This window comes from Dryobates pubescens, chromosome 8 (genome assembly GCF_014839835.1).
Source record: "Dryobates pubescens isolate bDryPub1 chromosome 8, bDryPub1.pri, whole genome shotgun sequence".
Classification (NCBI taxonomy): Eukaryota; Metazoa; Chordata; class Aves; order Piciformes; family Picidae; genus Dryobates; species Dryobates pubescens.
Window position 1 is genome coordinate 7,894,697 of NC_071619.1, and position 26,517 is coordinate 7,921,213.

Sequence of the window (26,517 nt, forward strand, 5' to 3'; positions counted from 1 at the left end):
TTGGATATATTAGTGTGCCAGCTAAGTACACAGAGATAAGACAGTGTGAAAATAAAAGTAAATCATAAATTTTTAAAAATTATGGAGGTGAGGGGGGGGAAAAAAACCTGCAATAAAGAACAAGAGGACACAATCTGAAGCTGTGCCAGGGGAAGTTTAGGCTGGAGGTGAGGAGAAAGTTTTTCACAGAGAGAGTCGTTAGCCATTGGAATGTGCTGCCCAGGGAGGTGGTGGATTCCCCAGCCCTGGAGGTGTTCAAGAGGGGATTGGACGTGGCACTTGGTGCCATGGTTTAGTCATGAGGTCTGTGGTGGCAGGTTGGATGTGCTGATCTTTGAGGTCTCTTCCAACCTTGGTGATTCTGTGATTCTGTGAATTAAACCAGTAAGCAACTAAGACCTCACTACAATTTTGATTCTAGACTCGAGACTATTGGAATGTGCTAAGCTGTTCTACAAAGCTCGTTTTTCTTTCAGGAAGTGATCTAATATACAAAGTACTCCACAATATTCAATCAACAGAAACACAGATATGAATGTATGAAGCCAATATCTCTAAAGCAAGACATTAGATCACTTCCTGACAACCAGTATCTAGAACCGACATTTGTTACTGCACAAAAGTGTGCTTATAAAGTGCTGGTTGAAAGAAGAACTCTGTATTTTTACAGAGTGGGTATATTGGCTCTGCTTGCTATCACTGCTGATGCATAATCCCTTCCCTGTCACTCCCCTGCATGTCACCCATCCCTTCTCCCCTCACAGCTCTGTCCCATTTCAGCAAGATCCAGCTATTTGGAAAATAAGCTTTGCTTTTCTTGTCTCTTTTTTTCTTTATTTCTTTTTAGATGTTTTTTTTTCCTTTTTATTTTTAAGTTACCAGACTTGGAAGTCTTTCTGTGGTAAAGCTAAAACTTGGTTAGATAGTCCAGCAGTGAATTTAAGAAGCATTTTGCATGGCTTGGTTGGGGTTGTTTTATTTTGGTTGCTTGGTTTGGGGTGGAGGTCTGTTTTGTTTTTTCTTTGTTATGGTTTTGTTTGTTTGTGGGGGCAGGGTGGCTTGGTTTGTTCTGCTTTGGGTTTGTTCTGTTGCTGTACTGGGGTGGGGTAGGGAGGAGACGGGCAGAGGGAAGGGGTCCTTTTGAAGGGAGGGAGAAACAGAAATGGAAGGGGGCTGTTGGTTTTCAGTTCAGATTGACAAAAACATCCCTCTCAAGCAAAACAACAGGCCTCCATCAAAATGGTGTTGATGGGGGAGGAGGGTACAGACCTGGCAGTAATGGAAAGTCTGTTTCATAACAAGAGGCTCCCAGTACATTAAATATTTATAGTGAGCAAATGTGCTTGGCCTTTTTTGTACCAGGTCTGCGACCCCCACCAGTCTGGCTGAACCGGGAAACGTTTAAGAGCGCTTTCACACCGAGTGCAGTGAAACCTAGCAGCGTGAAAAAGTTGCAAGGAAAGTCAGTTGTACCAAACAGGAGATAAGGTAGCTGTGAGCAGGGAGGCTGGAAGGGCTGTCCAGCAGCCATGCTGAGTGACGCATGCCAGGCCGCCACGCGCCATTTACCCGCTGGGCTTTTCCGAGTACTCAAAGTCTCTTGCTGAACAATCCTAACCACAAAGCAAGCTGTAATCTAAAAATCAAGCCACAACTTGCTTTTATGTTGAACCAAAACTCTGATGACTAAGAAATAAAGTCAAGGTTGCTAAACTGGCTACAGCTGCCTCTCCTGTAACATGCATTAAATATAGGTTGATCATTATCATTTAAGATTGAGATTAAAGTTTTTCCCTTAAGTATTCAATTCTGGCTGCCTGTGAACTAAACATGGCACAAAGACTGATTTCTGATTAAGTTTTTGCTCTAAACAGAAGGGCTCAGCTACTACAGGCTGGTCAATACAAACAACACGTTTTCCAGCGGAGCAAAACCTGAACCAGTGTAGGGTTAAAGATGTGACAGCGCAATTCTCTCTGTTAATTCATCTGTCCTTGGTGGTGTGTTGAGCTACATAGCACTGATGTCCAGCTCAGATAAGCATGCAAGAAGATAGCTATATCCATTTCCAAAAACTGTAGAAACAATGCAATAGATAAACAAAACAGAAATCCAGTCCAACCAGGTACAAACCTGACTCAATACAAACCACGTAATCTTACAATAACTTTCTGCAGAAACAGACGAGTCCCAAACTATCTTGATTGCAGAGTCAGCAATTTCCTACCCATCAGAAATGACACAGCTGTTTAAGTAACTTTGTGCCTCCCCTACCCAATGACTTTTCCCTGTAAGCCCAGTCTTGCAGAATATCACAAGACTTTTGTGGAGCTCTGAGAAGCTCAGTGACTGCCTGTCACTAGCAATTGGTGCCACTATTCTGCATAAGAATCAGTAGAGGTCTATAAAGCCCTGATAATGGAAACCTCACACTTGCTTAGAGAATTTTGCCCATAATCAGCAGTTTATCCAGAGAACTTGCTTCCTACATATGACATGTACATTACACAAGTTTAATTTAAACCAACCTTCAGCAACATTTACAAAACAGCTACAAGGTTGTGCTTATGAATTGTGTAAGTTAGCTGCAAATTCCAAATGGAACGGGATCCCAAGTCTAAAAATATCATCAATTCAGGAAGGAAGTTTAGCTCCAGTGGATACTTCATCAATGTAAACTCTGTTCAGGTCAAACTTCCTCAACAAACAGCCACAGTAGCTCCACAATCAATTTACTGCTAGAAGAAAAACTGAAGTGTTGTTAAATGGTTCCTATGGTTTGTGCTCATTCACTTTACTACATGTTAAAGCACACTAATGACATGCTCAATATAAATACTGTTTAAGTGATAACATTTGTTCTTCTGAGTAGTTTCTGGTGACAACTAAGAGCTTAGAATCATGATGGCCTTCTTTTTTGTCTTTTTAAAACACAACATGCATCCCCCTCTGCCATCTGTTTAAAACTGATTTAATTAATTAGGAAAAGTCATGTTTTGTTATTTCATCCTATAGGATGAGATGTTGAAATCGAGCAAGACTCTGTTTTTTTCAGTCCATTATTCCCAATTTAAGTGGCATTGGAGCATAACAACTTAGGCTTTTTCACTCATTCTACCAAAGAGCATAAAATACACATCACTCACCTGAAATAGGTACCTTTGGGATTCTATTTTCATTTAGCCAAAGATATTCATTAAAATTATCTGCCTAAGTCTTACACCTCAAACATGAGCCTTTTAGCCTTTTGTTCCTTTATATGCTCACCTTCATCATAGAATGGGCAGACAATCTGTAGACTTTAATTCCTAACTACAGGACATGTTAAGTCAAGAGTTAGAATAGATGATCTTTTTCCTTGTAACTCTCATTCTCAGCTGCTGCTGCTGCACTCTGCAGCACAGCTAGAATTAATAATGTAATTCAGAGACCTAGAAACTACATCTAAAGTAATACACATAACTTGTTTTTAATCTCAAGGATGAAGCTGCCTTGAACAGAAAACCAGTCATTGTACAGTCACCAACCAAATATTCATTCTAAAACTCGTTCCTTTTATGGAACCCTTTGAAATCATCATCATTTATTTTCGCTTCTCCAGCCTTTTCACATACCTATGGTTTCTGGCAGGTCCAAGAGCTCATTGTGCTGCAAGTCAAGGTTGGTGATCTGCATGCAGCTTCCTATCTCTTCTGGAAGATGTTCAAGCTGATTGTGCGCTACATCCAGCGTTATGAGGTTACACAACTCACCTATAGGCACACAAGAAAACCAAAACATCAAGTTCTTTATTGCACAGCCTCAGACAATGCCTTCCACACAGGCATCAATAAAATCAGATAGATTCAGGGATAATCTGAAAAAAAAGCTACTGCTACCATAAAGTTATACACAGAAAATGAGGCATTACAGGATCATCATACCATCAGTCAGATCTAAAACATGATCAATGGTTTGTTTTTTAAATTCAGATGGAGCTTTCATAGATTCTCCACAGAAATCTTACTTACTGATTTTTCTCCTGACAATTCAACCTGTGAAAACAGGAGTGCAAAGCCTCTACCTGACAAGAAGTTTAAAACACCACGGGTCTGGCTTTATACCATGGATTACTTTCAGGCAGTAAATTAACAATTAAGAGAGATCAAAATTATCTGGATGACAGACACCTGAGTGCTGCTTGGAATCATTTTTAGTGACCACAAAAAAAGGCAACACACGCTATGCAGACGGTAAACCTATTTACACAGATGATTACATTTTAGAGATGCAAGCAGAGCTAGAGGAAAATAAACATTTGAAATAAAAGGCTTACCTGTTAAGCCTTAATAAAAAAACAAAAAAAAGAGAGAGATTGGATTTGCTTAGAGTTTAGAGCTTCATACCTAGCACTCACACATTAATTTAAGAGGCTGGGCACAATTCTCTATGTACAGTAATTCCGCCCACTTTAATGACAAACATGACGTGTTCACAGCAATAGCTTGTTGGGTTTAAAATAAAGGTACATGCAGAAATACAGATATATGCATTCACAGAGGGTTGTGTGTTTTTTGCATCTGACAGACCTAAAATTAATGCAAATTATTTGAACAGCTTCAAGTGTATCCAGTTAACAATGAGGTCACCGTAACTGTGTGTGAGAGCATGACTCAGTGAGTAACGAATCTGGAAGAGTAGCAAATTCCTTCTGAAGAGCAAATGTCTATTTTTAAGTCGCAATGTTGGATCTCTGACGCAATCTTTTAAGTATTTTCCCACAGGCCTGCAGGATCAGCTTGGGCAAGCTCTGACGTGTAAAGTGTCTACCCACTGGATCAGCAGATAATCACAAACAGTGATTTAAGAAGTTGTAAAATACTTAGGAATTCAGACTCTGCACTGAGTTGCAGGTGTCGTGCAGCCACAATACTTTCTACCTGTCACAAACCAGTTGTGAAAAGCCAGGAAAAAACAAACAAACAAATTCACTCACTCACTCAACACCAGCAGCTTCATGATTTGGTTTTGCTTAGATTGTTAACATAACTGATGTTTCCTGCGTTTATTAATCCAAGCTGGGATGTTTTTCTAGCAGCTAGGCAGATGGAAATGTAAAGGTGGTGCTCCTCCATCACTCTGTGTGTGCATCCCCTCTCCCAAAGCAGCAATCAAGTGTATTCCTGGCAACCAGTGTCAACAGCCAAACCTGTTGTACTCACTGGTGCCTAAACCACATTTCAATGCCATTAATAGACAGAAGAAAGCAAATATGAGAAAAAATTGAGCAAGCCTTAGCGTTCTGTGGTAGGAGTGTCTTTTTGTTATTCATGAAAACAAGTGAGTAAAGTGCAGCAGGCAATAGAAGGGAGGAGGAAAGCTTGTCAAGACTTCAAAATCCCTCCCTTTAAACAAACAAAGAACCCCACAAATCTTTACTAAGATAATTCAGGAACCTTTGTAGGCTTGGGGGCAGGAGCTTTCACTTCATGACTGCTGTTTTCATTTGTTTTCACTTCAGACCCAAACCAATGATGTCAAATTTGAAATGTGGCATAAATTCCATTTCATCACACCAATTTCTCATTTACTTGACTCTTCCCACTCTACATCTGCTGAAGTTGAAGAAAGGCTTGGGTTTTTTCAGCAACATTTGCTGCGCTTCATTTTTGCACCTGCTGAAAACTTTGACAACAGAAAGCTATGTGTTTGAAACAAACATCTTACTAGCTAATTCTGGGGAGGGGAAAAAAAGAATGCCTACATTTATTTAGTCAACAAAGGGCAAGCTACCACTGGGGTTTAATTTAGCCATACTTCATGCTGTTGTATTAAAGATGCAGACATAATTCTTTCAAGTGACACTGGTAAACACCTTACTAAATCTTTGATGTTAAGATACATTGAGGTCTGCTCAACAACGTTTAGACTTTAGAGAAGGAATTGAGAGAAAATTAAAGCCCTGTCGTGAAGGGCAGTCACTTAAGGATGGCAATTTCAAGAGATGTCAGAAAAGGTTCTACCAGGTAAAAATTTTAGACAATTCACATGCATTTTTCACTTACAGTTGTTTGTGAAGACTCCCAACCACAGTCCAGTTAAAAACACTGTTGAAAATACAGCTAAGTATATATCTGAACAATCCTTAAAAAAGGAAAGGCAAACAAGCACCTCACTGTTGTTTTCATATGCATGAAGACTAAGTGTTATACATGACAGAGCTAAATATACCTGCTGAAAAACCCCAGCAGCATGAAATAACTAATATGTTCTGCATGAGGCAGAACTACAGTTCCATTATATGGCCAACCTTGAAAGCCTGTTACAACGGGAGGACTAAGTTACATGCCCTGACTTACATAACTCTGACAATTTTTCTTGGCTATCTAAAAAACAAATACAGCTTCATTAAAAAAAAAATATGCAAGCACACACAAATTAAGCCATGTAGGGAGAGACTACAGGTCAGTAGCAAAGATGCTTCAGTGTCTCCTACCAGTAATTTGGTGGGCAACACTCTTGGACAGCAAGCACAGTTTGCAACATAGTCTGTGTTCCACTGGATTAACTCTGTGCCTGCTCACGCTTAAGCAGATTGAAAATTATGAAATCCTTCATGACATGATAAATCCTAGGCCAGATAACACAGCAGGAGGATCAAGACTCTTAAGGAAAGTAAAAGGAAGAGGACAATGCAAATACTAGTGGGACTTCAGGCTGGTGTGTCAACACTGGCAATAAACCAGTTTGTCAAGAGCAATTCTCCAGAATCAGCAATGCTGGGAACAAGTTACAAATGGCAGTTGTTTGACTCTCACTAGGTTCACAGTGGGGAGAAAAAAAAACCCACACACAAAGAAAACCAACAAAAACCACCCCACCAACAAAACAACATTATCTGTGAAACCCTTTGGGACAAGTGTCCTGATCTGAGAGAAAAATTTTTCAAATGTACCATTTAGAATAGAATAGAATTAACCAGGTTGGAAAAGAGCTTTGAGATCATCGAGTCCAACCTATCACCCAACACCATCTAATCAACTAAACCATGGCACCAAGCGCCCCATCCAGTCTCTTCCTAAACACCTCCAGAGATGGTGACTCCACCACCTCCCTCCTGTTTTAAAGTTTGAATTGCTAGTCTCCAATCCTGTGGCAGTGTACCTTGTTTGATAGATGACAAACAGAAACTATACCACTAGTCATGTAAATTCAAAATAAGTTCCTGGAAATGCTCATCTAGAACATCTACTGCCCACTATGTAAGCATGTGGTATTGATATATGTTGGAAATGGATTTCTTTTAGGGAAACTTGAAACTAACTAAAACATTTAGAATAGAATAGAATTAACCAGGTTGGAAAAGACCTTCGAGATCATTGAGTCCAACCTATCACCCAACACCATCTAATCAACTAAACCATGGCACCAAGCACCCCATCCAGTCTCTTCCTAAACACCTCCAGTGATGCTGACTCCACCACTTCCCTGGGCAACACATTCCAGTGGCCAATCACTCTTTCTGTGAAGAACTTCTTCCTAACATCCAGTCTAAACTTCCCCTGGTGCACCTTAAGACTGTGTCCTCTTGTTCTGGCGCTGGTTGCCTGGGAGAAGAGACCAACCCCCACCTGGCTACAACCTCCCTTCAGGTAGATGTAGACAGCAATAGTCTCCCCTTTTCCCTTGCTAGGAGATTTGACTACATTGCTGCAACAGACGGTCTGAACCTGTTGCTGTGCATTACCAACTGCCCCAAAGAACAGCGAAGTAGTCGGAGCTACTTTGAATTGTCACCTCACAACTGTAACTTACACAGAAGCGTTGCCAAGTGGAAAGGATGCAGTATTAATATGGGCATGAGTGACTTAGGAACCAAAGTTAAAATATTCACATAAGTAAGAAATGAGCACAGTAAAATATTTAGAATTTGCAGAATGCACAACAGGATCTAGTGATGGGAACCACTCAAAACCAGAGAAGCAAAGCTCAGCTGAATAGAGACTTAACATCTGGCCTAAAACAAGCTTCTACAAGACAAGGCAGCAAAACATTTGTTGTTTATGACTGAAAGCAACATAAAAAAATTAAATACACATTCAAAGAACATTTTAAATACATGAAACATGTAGAAGAAACAGCGGTAGAAAGGGTGCAAGGCAGGATATGAGCTGGGCAGTAGAGTAAACCAACAGGAACCTCAAGAAGCACCAGATAAAGGCAAAGTCTTGCACCTATCACAGAATAATCCAGTAGCACAGCCTTGCACTAGCTGGTGAGAAAATGATCTGGCAGAGGACCACCAAAGGGACCTGGTGAAGCTAAATCTGGGGTCACATCTTGGATCCTGCCCATTTTGAGTGTGGAACAAGTGTGCTCACTCGTAAATAATAAAGGCTAAGCAGCTACCGGGCTGCGTTAGCAAGGACAGCCTGAGGGAAGTGACTATTTTCCTCTGTTCAGCACTTCTAGAAGTATTTAAACAGTTAAAATAATTGCAGCATTGATATTAAAGGGAGGGAAGGGGGAAAAAAAAGAGAGAGAGAGAAAAAAGGGAGTGAACTTTCAACAAGCTGTCAGTATTTAGTGGAATTACACTTGGGGCATCATCCCAATAAGCTCTTCAAGGAGATCAAAAAGGCAGCAGTACTTAATCATTATCCTAAAGCCAGTCAGAAGAAAATGTAATCAAGGGGACTCTGACTAGCTGAAGAGACCAAACTATGTCCCCACAAAAGTCCTCACAGGAATCAGAACCCAGACGCCAAAGCTGAAGCCAGCCAGAATCAAATTCTTCACCTTCCTGCAGCTCACGAAAGCAATCAGAACTGGATCAAATAAACAGGCATTTTCTTTGACTTCTAGAGAGCAGCAAGCACATACCAATGCCTATATTTACTCCACTTCTGTTCACAACTTCATGTTTTTATTACATTAGAATACAAAAATATAAAGATATTCTCAGCTGCTGTGTTTGTAGACATTAGCATGCCAACTCAGCCCAGGAACACAGTTTGGCTTCCTTCGAACAGCTGAAACAGAAGAAGGAGCTCTCACAGACAAACCATGTAAAGAAATACTTCTCAATATTGTCAGGTCTGCTAAAACAAAAAGGGGGGAGGGGGAATGAAATTCAAAGCATCACTGAAAAGCTTTGCAACTACAAAGTAGTTTAATAAGGAGGTACCTTATTCAGCACAGAGTGAGTAGACACGAACTAAGGCAGCTGCACACATCTGTTTTGCTGTCTGTGCTACTGAAAACCAAACAGGTGCAAGTGTTATGAAAAAGTTTCAAAACAGTGAAGAAACCACAAATGATCTAAATATTGGCTAGTTGGGGGAAGGGAAGAACAGAAGAGAGTCTCAGAGACATTCCAAGTCTGGTGTAGGCAGATTCCCTGAATTACAATCTAAAAATATTTCCCTTGCAGAACAGCCCTGACCAGATTCTCCACAGAATAAGAGTTGCATTCACAGACAGAAAACACAGTATTTGGAGTCTTAAGAAACTTGCAGAAACTACACAAATGTAATTTCAATCACGCTAACAGTATTATTTCTACATCAGCTGTGTGCACTGTGAAGACATAGATACCCAAAACTGATACAAGGTGCAACCTTGTCTGTGCAAAGAAAACACTATCAACTTGATAGTGCAAAACAATTCCTTCACAGAACACAGAGGAATGTAATAAAACTCTTGATACAAGAAATGCAAAATGCTTGCTTAGGTAACAGCCTGCAAACTGGAGCACTTGCTTGACCTCATCCCAAGACAGTTCCTCTGGTTTTTATCCTTCTTGTGCTGACTGACTCACCAAAGTGTTCATATTCTTCCACTCTGATCTTTCACTTTATCTCAGTGAAATGGACAATTTATCAGATACAGGGATGAAACTGAAATCCCCCTTGTGAACTCATTTCAAATTACACCTCCAGACTGCATTTTAGTAAAGCTTCCACATGGAAATGTTGCCATTTCTAATTTTATTTCATAGATGCCACCACCAGTCAACAGTCAAGTGAACAGGTAAGTTCTGCCTTTATACTTGGTTTGTATAGACATGCAACACCTACGTAACAGTGATCTTTCAATCAAGAACAACATTCAAAGCAAACTTCTGGACCTTACTAAGGATGCAAAGCATTTATAAGAGTTGAAAGGAAAAAGAAATGGTCATGTCCTTGCAATAGGCATCTGCTGAGAATGACTGAAGAAACAAGCTGCACCAGACTCAGGAAATCCTTGATATGGAAACTGCTGGATCTGGGAAAGGAGTCAAGTTAAGTCATGTATACACTTACTCTGTATGCAGCTATTTGCTTAGGACTACAGTCAAAAGCAGGGCACTGGCAAGATGCACCCCTAAAATTTATCACACTGTTAGGTAGGATGCAATTTATAAGAAAGACCATGTTCACAAAGAGCAGCATACAGCTGCTCTGGCATCAAGAAACTTGTATCAGTGAATACTCACCACTATACCGAGAAAAACATGGGGGGAAATTGCTTTGGAAGGTAGGTCTGACCTGGTGCTACCAGGACTCCAGTAAGCTACTCAGGGTTTTGTGAAGGATGACATGGAAAAGTAGGGGGGAAAGGAAGAAAAAGAGTCTAAAAATATAATCTGATGCACTTTCAATAGCTCTCCACAGCCAGTAATCCATCTTCCTTCAAACCACTTGCAGTGCACTTCACATGCTTTTATGTAACACGAGTGATCCTACCTGTGAGATTTCACAAGTGAGCTGCAGAGGGCCAAGCTGATTTAACAGCCTCAGCGCGGGCAAAAGCGGCAGTCCTGCTCTCCCCTCTTCTAGTTCACACTCTCCCACTCCTCCTACATCAGTTTCAGTCTTACCCAAAACTTCACTGATTTCAACTAAGTAGCAGATAACAAAAGTAGCAAACCTGTTCATGTTTTTTTGTTAGTTTACTGACACAAACCAGCTCACCAAGGAACAACTGAAGAAGCGGGAGTGAGCGGCTGAGAAGCTGTTCCTTGCAGCATCATGAAGCTGTTACACATCAGCACAGCCATTCCCTGAAAATTCCACCTAATTCAGCTACTCTAGAACAGTTATTGGCAAAATGTGAAAAAAAAACAAAAACAGAAAAGAAAAAAAAAAGGGGGGGGAAGGGGGCAGTCCAAACCAACCAAACATTAGGGAAAAAAAACCTCAAATTATGTTTTCAATTAAATGGACTTTTAAGTCTTTTTAGATCTTATTCAAACAATTTGTATTTGAAAATGCAATGGATATCAGCTTACTTTGCAGCCTAATAAAATCATCTCAGTCACATTAAAAATGTAGAAGCAATATATATGTAGCTGGGAAAGTGTTATCAGAAGACCATTAAATGGCCAGGAGCAATGACGTGCAGGCTACCTAGAGCCTGAATTTGCAGAGCAAGTAAAAGACTTCTCTTCTTCCCAAGTACAGATAATCTTTTCTAAACTCTCTGGCTTACTGAGTTCAGTTGAATATTTAAAATTAAGAAGCCTTCTAAATAGTGAAAAGACATGGTACCTTATTGTCATCATACCTATAATAAAGCAACTGGATACCAGGGAATGAGAGTAACGGTTCTGGAGGGAAAGACGGCCAGAACCATGAGCATCTGTTCACTAGCTGCAGATAATAACCCTTCTCTTTCTCACTAAGCCATTAATTTTAAACACAAATCAACTTTTCCCCAAGTGTACAAATTTCATTTACATTTGTGTTGCTTAACTACTGAAGAAAGTTTAAATCCCCAAAACAGAATCAAACTTCATATTACATGCAAGCAGCTCAGTGTTGGTAGGTTCACCTCTTCTATTCTAGGTTTTCATCAAGACAACATGCACCACAACAGGTCAGCTGTTTCAAAGCAGTTTCCAGGACCACTTAAAATCTGATCAGCTGTATGTTCTGCTAACATTTTCTTACACATTTTAATCTCACTCAGGCTTTTATGAAAGCCTCAGTTTAGGAAAGATGTTGAGTTGCTGGAATGTATCCAGAGAAAGGCAACAAAGCTGGTGAGAGGTCTGGAGCACAAGCCCTTTGAGGAGAGGCTGAGGGAGCTGGAGTTGCTTAGCCTGGAGAAGAGAAGGCTCAGGGGAGACCTTATTGCTCTACCCAGAATGGTATGGTCAAACTAAACAAGCATGCTCAGCGTTCAAACATAGTACAGAAAATAGACAGTGGAGTAACAGAAGGACTGGAGACTTCATGCAAGACTAAGAATTGTGGTCTGAGTAATGGCTGGCAAAAGATGACTCCTGTTGGCACATACAGTGGGACAGTGAACGCAAGCAAGATGGGAAACTGCTGCCTCTAACAACAGTGAAACATCACTGGCACAAAAATCAACCAGTCACAGACATATTGGGTGTTGGAAGAAAGGTCTCAAATATCAGAGCACTTAAGACTCCAGGACCTACTTTCTATTTCTTCCAATGACAGCAGGAGGAAAACACACTTTGTTTTATAAGGCTGGAAACTAAAGATTCCTAGAAAAGTAATTAAGTAGGGTAACTGCTTACAAATCAAGTGGTCTTTCATTTTAAAGCATTGAGGTCTTGGAGTTGGAAAGCCTTTTGTAATTACACAGAACCAGTATTTTTCGTTCAGTGGTAAGGAAAGCCACCACAAATCTCTAGCACCAGGGTGAAACTTTAATTCCATCACACTCAATGCTGGCTCTTTGAGGGAGCAGGAGCAACATCCCATCTTTCCAGCTGAAGTCTGGAGGGCAACCTTTTATAGCACACGTGCCTCTAAAGGAGAATGTAAAGAAAACCAAGAACTCTTAGCATAGTTGCATACAAGATGAGCAACATCAAGAACTGCTGCAAGACTCTTCTTCACTGGAGAAGCCAGCAGGTTACACAAGCTTTGGATTTTTAGAAACACGAACAAGCACACTAGCTTCCCATCAGACTTGTGAGCCTTATGCCTTGGAACAATGGAGTATTTTTTTCAAGACTCTGAAATGCTCTGCATGATATTGCTTTATAAAAGAGAATGGCCTCATTTTACTTCCCTCTTTGCAGCAACAAAAATTTCTCTGTTATTTACAAGCTGATAATACACATACTTGCATGCACAGAGCATTTAGGAACTGAGTTATAATGTACAAGAGATTGAAACCATTTGGACTCAAAAGGCAAGGGCGATTGTTGTTTTTTAAGTGCATTAGTAAAACAAAATAAGTGTTTAAAACAGAGCATTACCAAGTGCTTACAGATAGAGAAAAATTCCATTGGAAAGTAAGAACCAGAGAAGGGCAACGAAGTTGGTGAGGGGCTTGGAACACAAGCCCTATGAGGAGAGACTGAGGGAACTGGGGTTGCTTAGCCTGGAGAAGAGGAGACTCAGGGGTGACCTTATTGCTCTCTACAACTGCCTGAAGGGAGGTTGTAGTCAGGCAGAGGTTGGTCTCTTCTCCCAGACAACCAGTACCAGAACAAGAGGACACAGTCTCAGGCTGCGCATGGGGAGGTTTAGGTTGGAGGTTAGGAGGAAGATTTACACAGAGAGAGTGATTGCCCATTGGAATGGGCTGCCCGAGGAGGTGATGGGCTCGCCGGCGCTGGGGGTGTTCAGGATGAGGCTTGACAGGATGCTTGGTTGCATGGTTTAGTTGATTAGGTGGTGTTGGATGATAGGTTGGACACGATGATCTTGAAGGTCTCTTCCAACCTGGTTTATTCTATTCTATTCTATTTCTTCCTTTAAATACATCTCTCAGAAGTTTCCTTTTCCAGCTGTGTTTCCAACATTTAATCCTGGTGTTAAGAACATGGAAGCGAGTGAGTAGAAATCAACTACAAAAGTTAAACTGTCTAGTCTGGTTTTACTCTTTGAAGAAAAGGTCTGTTCTGGGTGTCTTGGTAGTTACTTGTATTGCTTAAAATTAGAAATTCTTTGTTTTTTTCAACTGAATCACTGCAGGCAACCTAGTCAGAGAAATTTACTTGGAAAAAAACGAAGGATGCTATTGAACATAACGATTTCCTCTAAGTTCTTCATGAGTTGACAGTCCTCTTGCATGTGTGCTTCTAAAATGCCTTCCACAGCAAGGTGCAGACCCCTAACAATGACCATGTGCATTACCACAATACAAATAAAGGCACGACCGACTGCTGGATACAAAGACAGATGTAAAGCAGTTAATTCTGGCCCTGTATGCTGCACTGGTTAGGCCACACCTTGAGTACTGTGTCCAGTTCTGGGCCCCTCAGTTTAGGAAGGATGTTGACTTGCTGGAACATGTCCAGAGGAAGGCAACAAAGTTGGTAAGGGGTTTGGAGCACAAGCCCTACGAGGAGAGACTGAGGGAACTGGGGTTGCTTAGCCTGGAGAAGAGGAGGCTCAGGGGAGACCTTAATGCTCTCTAACAACTACCTGAAGGGAGGTTGTAGACAGGTGGGGACTGGTCTTTTCTCCCAGGCAACCAGCACCAGAACAAGAGGACACAGTCTCAGGCTGCACCAGGGGAGGTTCAAATTGGATGTTAGGAAGAAATTCTACACAGAGATAGTGATTGCCCATTGGAATGGGCTGCCTGGGGAGGCGGTGGAGTCACCATCACTGGAGGTGTTCAGGAGGAGACTTGATAGGATGCTTGGTTGCATGGTTTAGTTGATTAGGTGATGTTGGATGATAGGTTGGACTCGATGATCTTGAAGGTCTCTTCCAACCTGGTCTATTCTATTCTATTGGTCCCAAGACAGGGTGTGATAAAGAACTGAGAACACTGCCTGTACCCTACCAAAGCAAGACTAGGGGGGAAAAAACCAAAACAAAATGCATCACAACGAGTCATATGTTACTTCATGGTACACATCCACTAAATTTCTCCATTAAATTGTTACACACGAGCTCTTCCAAGACTATTGTGAACACATACAGAAATTACATACTTAAATGTAAACTCAACCATAAGAATTCAACAAATAAAATACTTCAGAAACAAAGGGGTTCCAGAAGCAATAATTATGTCTGCAGTACCAAACACACCTACGAAGTTTCTAAAGGGCAAGGCCAAGCACAAGAATGTAACATCTCACAGAAGCTTTTTCTTCACACAGCAGTGTTTAAAATAAGAATGGGTGAGGCACTTAGGGCCATGGTTTAGTTGTTTAGATGGTGTTGGGTGATAGGTTGGACTTGAAGATCTCGAAGGTCTTTTCCAACCTGGTTAATTCTGTATGAATTTAAAGTGATGAAGTATTCTCCCCAGTTGAATCTCAGATGCTGACTCTGCTGCATTACATTTAATAACTGAGCCACAAACAGAGCCAGGTGAAGTACTGACAATTGTGTAATCCAGCTCAACCAGGCAAATCAGTCAATTTCTTCAATGTACACAGATGCAAGTGGTATGCTGGGCTGGTTTGCTTCTCTTTTCTGTTTTTTTTTTGCAAACATCAGCCCCATGGTCTCCAGCATGATTCTATGTTTACTAAAAATTCAAAGAGGCTGCTGGACTTAAAACTGTGTCAAAATAGGTCACAGTATCACAGTATCACCAAGGATGGAAGAGACCTCAAAGATCGTGGAGTCCAACCTGTCACCACAGAGCTCATGATTAGACCATGGCACCAAGTGCAACGTCCAATCCCCTCTTGAACCCCTGCAGGGACGGGGACTCCACCACCTCCCTGGGCAGCACATTCCAAAGACGAATCAAAATCACAATTCCTTATTCCTCCCAGGGGAGAAGTTCAGAATCCCTGCCAATTCAGAATTCATGTTGATCAGAAAACACACCACATTAACCCTTTAATTTTTGCCTAGCAAAATGGCGTTTCTGTAGCTACAGCAGAATCCATTCCAGTAACTGCTACAGGGAGCCACGGTCTCAGACTCACTGCACACAACCTCACTACATTTCCTGACTTTTGCTGTCACGTACAGAAGCTGGTTGTACTGGACATTGCTGGTAACACCAGTTTCAGACGTGCCCAGGAGTTCCTGCCATCATAGATCTTTCATACCAAGGTGCAGGAGAAAGAGGCAAACACTGCTGGTTTGCAACCAGATCAGTTAAGGATTCAAACAAGAGCATTTCCCAAGCTTTGCAAAATTAGTGAGCACAGGGGGCCAACTTCAGTAACTGGCTTGGTTAACAACACCAAGTCTCACATCAGCTTTTAAAAACAGGGTAGATGAATCACACATAGTGTTACAAGGCCTTTTACAAGCTGTTTTCTACACTTGAAGAACGTCAGAGCAGTTTATTAGCCACATGAAGGTTGTGTTCTCCTTCCCCCTAAAGGGATTAAGCTATGCTTCCATTTTAAAATCTGGGGATACTTGGAAACAAAAAAAAAACATAACACAATCTCCCTGCTACAAGGCACATACATTGTTCAAATACTGCTTGAGAACAGTGTGATAGAGATGTTTTCCATCAGCCAGAACCACTTAGGAGTTCTCAATACACAGCTATTTTAAATTAACATTTACAATAAAATATTTAAATGAATAAGCCACTTTCATGCTATTTGACCAGCTTTCAAACTTTTTTAAACACTGCCTGGAGAAACAAATATTCATCAGAAAGTTGTAAGAATCATCAGCCATGCATACAGCATTTGGCCCATCTGTTAATATGTTCCTGCCTTACAAAAGGTAGAGGCTTTCACAAATCATTAACCTACATCATTAACTGGTACAGCATCCAACAATTTGCTCATGGTAATAGCATACAGCTACCTATCCTGCCTTGTATTACCATAGTCACATCCCCTCTGTAACAGGTCCCTAATGTCATTTATAACTTGTGACAGTTCATACATTATTTATAAAGACATCTTAAAATGAAAAGTGTCCCTGTATCTTTGTTGGGTTTTTTAAACCATCTGGGTTCTGAAGACAATATGTGAAAGCACAAGGCAAAGACAAAGGCATGATACATCTCATTTTAGGATGACAGATGACAACAAAAGGGCTTTTGTTGTTTTAAATACATCTATATCTCCAAGGTATTGATCCCTCTAAATATAAGCTAACATGGAGAGGGTCTAGAGGAGGGGCCACAGAAATGATCAGGGGGTTGGAGCACCTCTGCTACACAGGCTGAGGGAGCTGGGGTTGTTCAGCCTGGAGAAGAGGAGGCTCTGGGAAGACCTAATAACAGCCTTCCAGTACCTGAAGGGGGCCTACAGGAAGGATGGAGAGAGACTGTTTACAAAGGCCTGCAGTGACAGGACAAGGAGCAACAGCTTCAAACTAGAGAAGGGCAGATTTAGATTGGAAATCAGGAAGAAGGTCTTCACTACAAGGGTAGTGGAACACTGGAACAGGTTGCCCAGGGGGGTGGTTGAGGCCCCTTCCCTGGAGATATTAAAGATGAGGCTCAACAAGGCCCTGGGCAGCCTGATCTAGTTGGGGAAGTCCCTGCTGACTGCAGGGAGGTCGCACTGGATGACCTTTGGAGGTCCCTTCCGGCCTGGACGGTTCTATGATTCTATAACACAGCAACAAGCATGATCATGTTGGTAACTTTTCCAGGCTGTAAAATGAGAAGTGGCAGCTTCTGCGTACGTTAAGTGAACCGCAAAACGAACACAAGCAGAGAGTTAAACTTTGCAATCACGGTAATGGCTTACCAATCTCAGCAGGTAGTTGCTTGATTTTGTTCTCTCGTATGCTAAGCATGGTGAGTTTTGACAAGTTTTTGATATCCTTTTCCACAGTAGTTATACGATTAAAGCGTAGGTAAAGAGTGGTGAGAGAGCTTAGCCTATACACCACCGAGGGGATCTCTCTAAGTTTGTTATGCCGCAGGTCAAGCATGCGCAGTTTCTTCAAGTTATCAAGAGAGTCAGGCAAACTGGTGAGTGAGTTTTCACTCAGGGCCAGTGTCATCAGGTTCACAAGGCAGCCCACCTCTGCCGGCAGGGACTGCAATTTGTTACTGTATAAATAAAGTTCTGTTAACTGTGTTAGCTCTTTGATAGTTGATGGAAGCATGTGTATAGACCTCTTGGACAAGTCCAAGCGCATTGAATTCTCTTCCCGGCATTTGTTTAGCTCTTTGATCACTTCAGCGTTGCTGGATTTTTTGCGGGTACCTGTGGCTGGATTAGGTCTTTTTATTGTATTGTCCACTGAAAAAGCTACCCCAGGCTGCGTGCTACTGGAGTCCTTCTTTCCATCTTTGGCATCTTTCCCTTTGGTCTTAGGCTCCTTTTCTTTGCTCTCTTTCCCGAATCCTCCAGAGGCTTTGGCCTCCTTCTCCCTTTCTTTTGACGATGGGACTTTTGGATCCTTCTCTTTACAGTCCTTTTCTTTTCCTAGATTACTACTCATGGTGACTCAATGTTTAGCAAGCACCACATGAAATCCGTTTCTGAAGTTCAGAAGAACAATTCACTGCTGAGGGGTCAAGGATCCTTAAAACATGCAAGTGGTGAATTCAGGGAGGACCTTCAGAGGTATGATACCCATTTGCTACATATTGGACCTGAAGGCACGCTTTCCTAATCCCGGTACCAGGAGATTCAGCTGTAGAGATTAGAAGGTCAAATGTTCTGTACTAGTTTTTCTGTAACAGAGAGAGGAGAAAAGCCTAAGTTAGTGCAAACATAAAACTGAAAATGCAGTTAAATGTTGAAAGTTTCTACATCAAGCTTGTGGTCACTAAACTCAGGTTAATGATTTGTCCTCTTCAATTGTCAATGAACTACCCAGTGCTACACCAAAAATACTACACACATTACTCAGAAGATCCACTGTGGTATTAGAGGTAATTACTATAAATGAGGAAAGAAAAATTACAATTCTTAAACATAATATTGCCTTCAGTACTACATTTGAGTCGCCACTCTACATCTTAGCTAGCTCTTGGCCTAACATTCTGGTCATCAACACACATATCCTCTCTCCCCTCTATGCCAAATCACTCAATAAACATCTGCTATAATTTTAAGTGCCTGCCTCTTGAAACAAACCTGTACAGGCTGTCTCTTTCAGCACAGGAGAGTCTCAATTCCATCTGCCATGAGTTCTAATACACTACTGCAGCAGGAATATTTTTCCTCCAGATCTCTCTCTTGACTAGCTCTGGACCATGGTTCTCTGCTTTTAATGTGGAGCAGAACCTTGTTAACAGCTTCATGTACTTTGAAGACACAAGCATGAAGATTTTTCAAGTAAACCCATCAAAAAGTTAACTGAAAGCTCACAAGAAATAATCCATTATGCTTCAAGATAAGCAAAAATTGGGGAGATTCAGACTGGACGTGAGGAAGAAGTTCTTCACCGTGAGAGTGGTGAAGCCCTGGAATGGGTTGTCCAGGGAGGTGGTTGAGGCCCCATCCCTGGAGGTGTTTAAGACCAGGCTGGATGAGGGTCTGGCCAGCTTGATCTAGTGTGAGGTGTCCCTCCCCATGGCAGGGGGGTTGGAACTAGATGATCCTTGTGGTCCCTTCCACCCCTGATTCTATGATTCTATGGAAATTGTGAAGGAATTTCTCACAAGAATAGGATATATCATAATCTTTAGACAGTATGCTGACTTCTTGCCCCTCAATGAATGTAATGCAGCCTAATAAGCAAACAAATGTCTGAAACCTATAGAACCCCAGTTAGATTTTCACAAAGTTATCATGCATCATGGAAAGCAGCTTTGCTTCATGTTTCAATTCAAAACACAGGACATGCCCAAGAATACTCTCTATAGAGGCTTTTGAACATCTTTTTGTGGAAGAATATACTTGATGAATGGCAACAATAATTTCCTGTCTCCAGATTAGTCCACCTTTTAGCCCAGAATCAACTTCCTTATGCTATGCAGCATTCACTAATGAAAAAAAGTTTGTCTCTCAGAAAAGCACCTTGCTTCCCCAGCCAACTGAGCTATGTTAAAATACCCTTCAAACCTCTACAGGAGCTGTATGGCTTTCCTGGCATGCCATCTTCTGCATAAGTTCATAGAGCTTGTACTCAAATCCAGTTAAATAATATTTTGCATCCTTAAGCCATCAGCAAGTACTAGAAAGACAAACATTTTTTAGCAAAGCTCAAGTAACTATTTTTAATAGCACAGTTATGCCATGTGTGCTTGCCTTCAAGTATAAATTTGTGTTCTGTGAGCACACAGGAGCACACTTTGCTCAGTATATCATAGAATCATAGAATTAGATTATTTTATTTAAAGATTAAAATGAATATATTTAATATTGGCAAGATGAGCAAGCCACTACCTCAGCTGCAAATCAGGCTGTTTAGTAACAAAGCTCAAAAGATAACCTTCCCCAGGAACTGGATTCTAGTCCTTCACCCCAAATTCATTTCTGCTGCACTAACATGAAGTGTGTGCTTCAAACCTTACAATATCAAGAAAACCTTACTGCTTCTAGTTGCTGTCTTCTGGACAGCTCTGTTGTAAAGGACCACGGCCACCTGCTAGCAGCATGAAGCAGCAACAGCTTTTAGCTTGCAAATTTTCTCCAGTGCAGTGTTCTCTGAAGCAATACAAGCTGGTTCCTTACTGTGCCCTTAAGATTTCCACCCAGCTTTTACACCATCCATTAACCTGACCTATCCTCTAGATTAGCCATCTCACTACGTTGTATTCTACAGCTTGTTCTCAGCCCTGTGTAATCTCTGTGCTTGTAAAACTCCAGCAATAGGAAAAGTAATGACTCCAAACATAAAACTGAGGCTGTCTAAAGGGTGTGAGCCTGAACTGCCTGACGACTCATTTTCAGTATGAAAGGTAACACAAGGAATTGAGAAATGACATGGGTTCTGGGTTCTGAAAATGCAACGAAAGCTCACTCGGGCAGCAGCGCTAGACAGCTACAGCTCCACATCAAGCACCTGAAGTGCAAGGTACTCAAAGGGCTGCTGCTCTCATGAGCTTTCAACTTAATCAAATTTAGGACCCGCCAAGAGATTTGTTTCATTTCATATGCGCACTGCAGCTGAAGGAGGTTTTGAAAGAGCCTCAGAAAGGAAAGACGGCTGGAGATTAGCACTGCTGAAAGCAGCTCGGTAGCACAAGTGCTCCAAATAATCTGCAGACATTTCACTCTTCGGAGCAATTACAGTAATTGTGCCGAAAAACCAGGGTCCCTGTTTCAATCTGCCAGTTTAACATTTCATTTGCCAGTAAGGAGCAAAGATCTTTTGCTGAGACAAAAGGATAAAAATTGAAAAGTCATTAGAAACATCATCTGAAACACATACAGAAAATTTAAAGCGATACAAAGGGTCATGACTTCAAGACTGCCTCACAGTTAAAGACGGTAGAAGGAAGACAGCTTGCAAGCAAGCCACAGTCAAGCTTGGTTTTCCAGGACATGGAATCTGGAGCCAGGCTGGCAGTGCAGCAGACCTTCAAAATACACTCCCTGTTCAGAGTGACAAGAGGCTAGCAGAAAAACGTATGGCACCTACAGTTTTTTTTCTCTCTTTACTGAAGATTTTAATTGCTGCCTGAGATTGCAACATGCATTTAAAATAGTTTGAGAAGGTTTTACCTCTCTCCTTCCAAAGAAAATAATTATCTACTACCTAGAACGACTACAACTAGCACTTAAAGAGGACAATCTTCTGATGGGATCTTTACCAGATGAAACACAAAAGCCCATGTAGGGGGAATGACAAAGAAAATGCCTTGACTGGAGCAGTATCACCCCACAAGGGTTCCTGGCACCCCTAAGATACCAGCATGTTCCCTTTCCTCTGTCTGCTCACCAGAGCTGGGATTCCCAACAGCAGGTCTCACCATCCAGCAGGTACCACCCAGTTTTACCCAACAAACAGTAAACTTCTCTGCCACAAGGTACAATCTGTCCTAATGATTCCCATTGTGACATCTCTGCAACCCTTCTTCTCCATTTTGCTTTATTTAGGGTGGAAAAAGCTCCAGCAAGTACAGGAGCTAGGGCAAAACTGTAATTCATGAGATAATGCCTTCTCTTCTAAAATCCTCTGAGTCACCATATAGCACCAACTTCCATGAGTGAAAGATGTTCAAGCAAGAAGTCTTCCTAGCTAAATAATGGTGTCTTACTCCTCATATTGACCAAATCCATGAAACAGCTGCTTTAAGCTGTCCTGTAAGTACGTGATGGTGTTCTTTTATGACAGCACAGAGGCAGCACAGCACCTAAACATAAACACCTATATAAACTCACTCTATTTCTAGTATAACTTTTAATATTTGCCATTGCAACCTATCTAAAAATTATTTTTAAGGTATTTTCATGCAATATAAATGAGAATACATATTTGATGCTTTCAGTTAGCAGGACTAAAAATCTTCCATTTCATACATTAATGACCAAGTTTTGAGACCAAACTCAAAAGAGCAACCACACTCAGAACTCCTTAACCCTACCAACATATAAACAAATGAAATGCTCAGCTTCACTTAAGCAGCTCTACAGTTTCTGCCTCAGATCATTCAGACTGATGGGGTTACTTACAAACAAAGTTAGCATGTATGCAAACTTTTGGAGGATAGGAGCAGAATTACACATACTACAGAGGAAGCTAAATACATTTCAAAAGGTTATTCATATTTTTCAAGCCCTTTTGGTTAAAGGACAAGAGTCATCATCAATTCTGAACTACAGTCAAACAAGCATTCATTGTATCTCAAAAGGAGAGCTTCTTTTAGAGATATTTTTAGCAAAAGGAAATTCAGTAAAAATTAGCCAGTTCTGCCAACTACTTCCATTTTCCAGTGCTGTTTAAACTGACTTCCTATTATGTGCTGGAGAACTTGGAAAACTGAGTAGGACTCTTGCTTGGCACAGCACCTGAAGGAAAATAAAACTTCTAGAGAAAGTAAGGAAAATAATCTCTTCCCTGTTTCAAACTTGTTTCTTGTTTTTAAAAGTAAAATATTTGTAAATAGGTAGCATGAGAGTTTTGATTCACTCTTCCCTGAGGTCTGGAGAATATAATCCAGATGTTTGTTGTTTGGGTTTCTTTCTGCCCACTGACAAAACTTTAGAAACACAAGCAACTTCAGCCTAAACTGTATCACCTTCCTTAGCTACCTGAAAAAAGAATTAATACACAGACATTGTACATTTTACTGATTTTCTTTTTTAATACATACAAGTAATTGCAAAGAGGTTTCAGTTACTCTGAACAACAGAACCAAACACATTTAAGCAATAAATGGTTTATTTAAACCATTTAAACCATGAATGTCTGTCATTCTAGCAGTAATGCTAATCACCTGCAACTTGCTAATACAAATGCTGATGCTTTCTGGTCATTGTCTAATACAATCTGTGGCTTGAGATAAAGCATTTCACCCACCTGCTATTCAAAGAAGTCTATAAAAGACTTAACTGTCTCCTATCCACCACTGCAGAGCAACTTTACTACCTTAAAAAAAAAATAAATAAATCCCCCTACCAATGTTACTTCACAGCTCAGGAAAAACTTCTCCCCAGTTACATCTTTTAGTTTTGATTTTATATGAATAAACTTACAAACAGGCAACTGACACCAGAACTGAACTGGTGCCTGGACGGCAGGGTGGCCAAACCCCTGGCGCTGGAGAAAGCTAACCAGCAGGGATAGTCAAAGCTAACCTCACTGACAGCACCAAAGTCCCAGTGCAAATCTCACTGCTCCTGACCCAGGGCAGTGGGGCTGCTCGTAGAAGGGACTGTCCCTGCATGAGTTACTCTCAGCAACAACTCAATTCTCAGCGAGTGCATTACATGTCTTGTGACTTGCACATATATGAAGGTTTCCTGCATGTTCACAGAGATGTCTTGAAAAAGAAATCATGTATTGACATAAAAGATTCTCCCACTGCTGGACTATTTCCCTCTCAAGTGATGAGGCTAACCAACAGCAGTCTTATCTGCCAAAAGCAATTCATTGTGGCACATCACATTACAAAATGTCACTTTACAGCTCTGCTTAAAGACTTACTGGTTCCTGTTCTGCATTTCAGTAGACAAAACAGGCATTGTAAATCACAAACACTTCCAATATTCTCAGTATGAGATATCTAAGGCATCATTTTCACTAAAGTCTAATACATTACACTCTTCTGTAATGTAGCAGGAACCTACAGGCCTGCATTTGAAAGAACAGCTCTTCACTATGTGTTATAGTTTTATATCATAGAATAGGAATTATTTTTTTCTCTTCATTCTGAGTTTGCATTGAACTTAACCCAAAGGGTGTAAGCCATGGCTGGTTTCAACCCAAGTACCAGAAGAGAATCATTAAGAATATTAAACTCATCAGAAAAAAAAAGAGTAATAAGGTCATAGTTAGGGTATGGCAGAGTAAGCAGACAATGATTCCACTACATAATAAAAACAGTCTGAGATTGCCACTCTGATCTAGGAAATTCTGATTAGTCAGACCTAAGTGGCTTTTAACAACAAGGCAGAGTTCAAATGCTATCCAGTACTGCGGCAACACCTGTTCAAATAACAAGCAAGGGGGAGGGGAATCTACCTTCTTAAAAGTATACAACCTTTACTTTGAACAGCATGGAATACAAATTCAAAAATATTTCATATTCCACTACATTGTAAGCAAGAACACATCAAGAAGCAATGAATGCAATGTGAAGTTTAGCCCTAGTGGCTATGATGACTTTACATTCTCAATAACCCACATGCCAGAAAAAAAAAACCCAAGTAGCTTAGGCCAATGAGTCACTTGGAAACAAAGCACATTCTCTCCTACAACTTGCTAGCTTCAAACATCTAACCATCAGAGTTTTCATCTGCCTAACTGCATTTCAACTTCTGCTACTGGAGCCACCACTCACCAGCTGGTGAATCAGTCACTGGGCAGCTGCACAACCCCCCCTCTGAACACAGAACTTCATTCAGAGGTAGGGAGGCAGCAGGGGAACAACCCACCACTGCAGCACCTCAGATCAAAACTGTCACCTAATCTATCTCCACAAAAGTAGTGCCCCTAAAACGTGTCAGCTAGACACCTCCTCTTCTTTGGGAAGAAAACTCTTTTATTTCGGAGTACAGGACAGTTGATGACAGCAGCAGAACACTGCACAGGTTTTTAGTGCCCAGCTGACCATTAAATTCATCTTGGTCCTGTAAATGAAGGGCCAGCAGATGGTAGTTTACACACTACCAATCTATTCTGATTTCAATGTGTCTGGATGTGACCCCACTTTCCCCCCTAATCTCCTCTCACACCGAGGGAGCAGTTTGATGCTTCCTTGCATGCACAGCCAGAGCCTGCAGAGCTAGGTCAGTGCAGAGGCCTGGTTCCCGACAGCCTACTAAACCCTTCAGGATATCTTCATCTGCCAAAGGACAGCAGCCAAGACCATTCCTTGCCTGCTTGTTGCTTCCACAGCTGCACAGCAACAGATCATAACCCAGTCTCACATCTGAGCAAAACCTGGAGGTGAAAACAATGTCTGAACAAACATCATACCACGGAGACAACAATTAGACCATTTCTGCAGGCTCCTTTATGCCTTACTTGTGGTTTCCTAAATCTGCAGACACATCGGTAATTGTACGCACCTAATTACAAACCTCTGTGCAATTAAAGCTAAAATCATTATAAAAGAAGCAAATTAGTTTCAAGAGGTGTTTGGAGGTTTATCACTTTGAGCTTGCAAAACCAGGCATATCTCCCAGGACTTCCCACACCCCAGCTTCCAACACCACTGCGCCCTTCCACAGCGAAGACACAAGCATATAGATACTACTGCTGGTTTTGAAGCTTTCAAATCCATCTTTTCATTCCCTGGGCATCAGATCTGCTGCTCCCTGGAAGTACGTCACTGCAGTAAATGCCAGGTCACATACCAAAGTCCAGCTCTATCATGACAGGCTCCATGCTAGCAGACAGAAAGTCACCTACGCCTTAAGTTCCCAGGGGGTAGAAATAATCTTTTGTGCCCTGCCTTTGAACTCATTTAGCAAGTACATAAATATGCAAACTGTGATTCATTCTGTGCACTCCAACATTATTTTTATGAAGCATTTTCTTGTCTCCTTTATAAGAAAGAAAAAAAATCACTACTTTTTGGCCAAGTTATATGTTTCATGTTTTCATAGAAATAGACTCCAAGAGAAGGGCAACGAGGCTGGTGAGAGGCCTCGAGCACAAGCCCTACAAGGAGAGGCTGAGGGAGCTGGGATTGTTTAGCCTGGAGAAGAGGAGGCTCAGGGGAGACCTTATTGCTGTCTATAGCTACCTGAAGGGAGGCTGTAGCCAGGAGGGCGTTGGTCTTCTCCCAGGCAATCAGCACCAGAACAAGAGGACACAGTCTCAAACTGCACTGGGGGAAGTTTAGGCTCGAGGGAAGCAGAAAGTTCTTCCCAGAGGAAGTTGTTAGCGATTGGAGTGTGCTGCCCAGGGAGGTGGTGGAGTCACCGTCCCTGGAGGTGTTCAAGAGGGTACTGGACGTGGCACTTGGTGCCATGTAGTCATGAGGTCTTGGGTGACAGGTTGGACTTGATGATCTTTGAGGTCTGTTCCAACCTTATTGATTCTATGATTCCAAGAGCAAGCACAAAGAACGATGCTAACTCCATGCAGTAGTTTATTTAAA

At 41.3% G+C, this 26,517-nt stretch overlaps 1 protein-coding gene across 2 annotated transcripts in view; it reads right to left on the reverse strand.

Annotated features, from left to right (window-relative positions):
• The window catches only part of SHOC2 (SHOC2 leucine rich repeat scaffold protein), a 70,317-nt gene that overhangs the window by 21,146 nt on the left and 22,654 nt on the right, over positions 1 to 26,517 (reverse strand). For both annotated transcript variants that reach the window (XM_054163773.1, XM_054163772.1), the window contains exons 2-3: positions 17,591 to 18,528; positions 3,615 to 3,752 (exon numbers count right to left, since the gene is read on the reverse strand). In XM_054163773.1, the coding sequence (XP_054019748.1) occupies positions 3,615 to 3,752; positions 17,591 to 18,293 (841 nt within the window). In that variant the 5' untranslated portion in view covers positions 18,294 to 18,528. The remainder of the gene's footprint in view (positions 1 to 3,614; positions 3,753 to 17,590; positions 18,529 to 26,517) is intronic.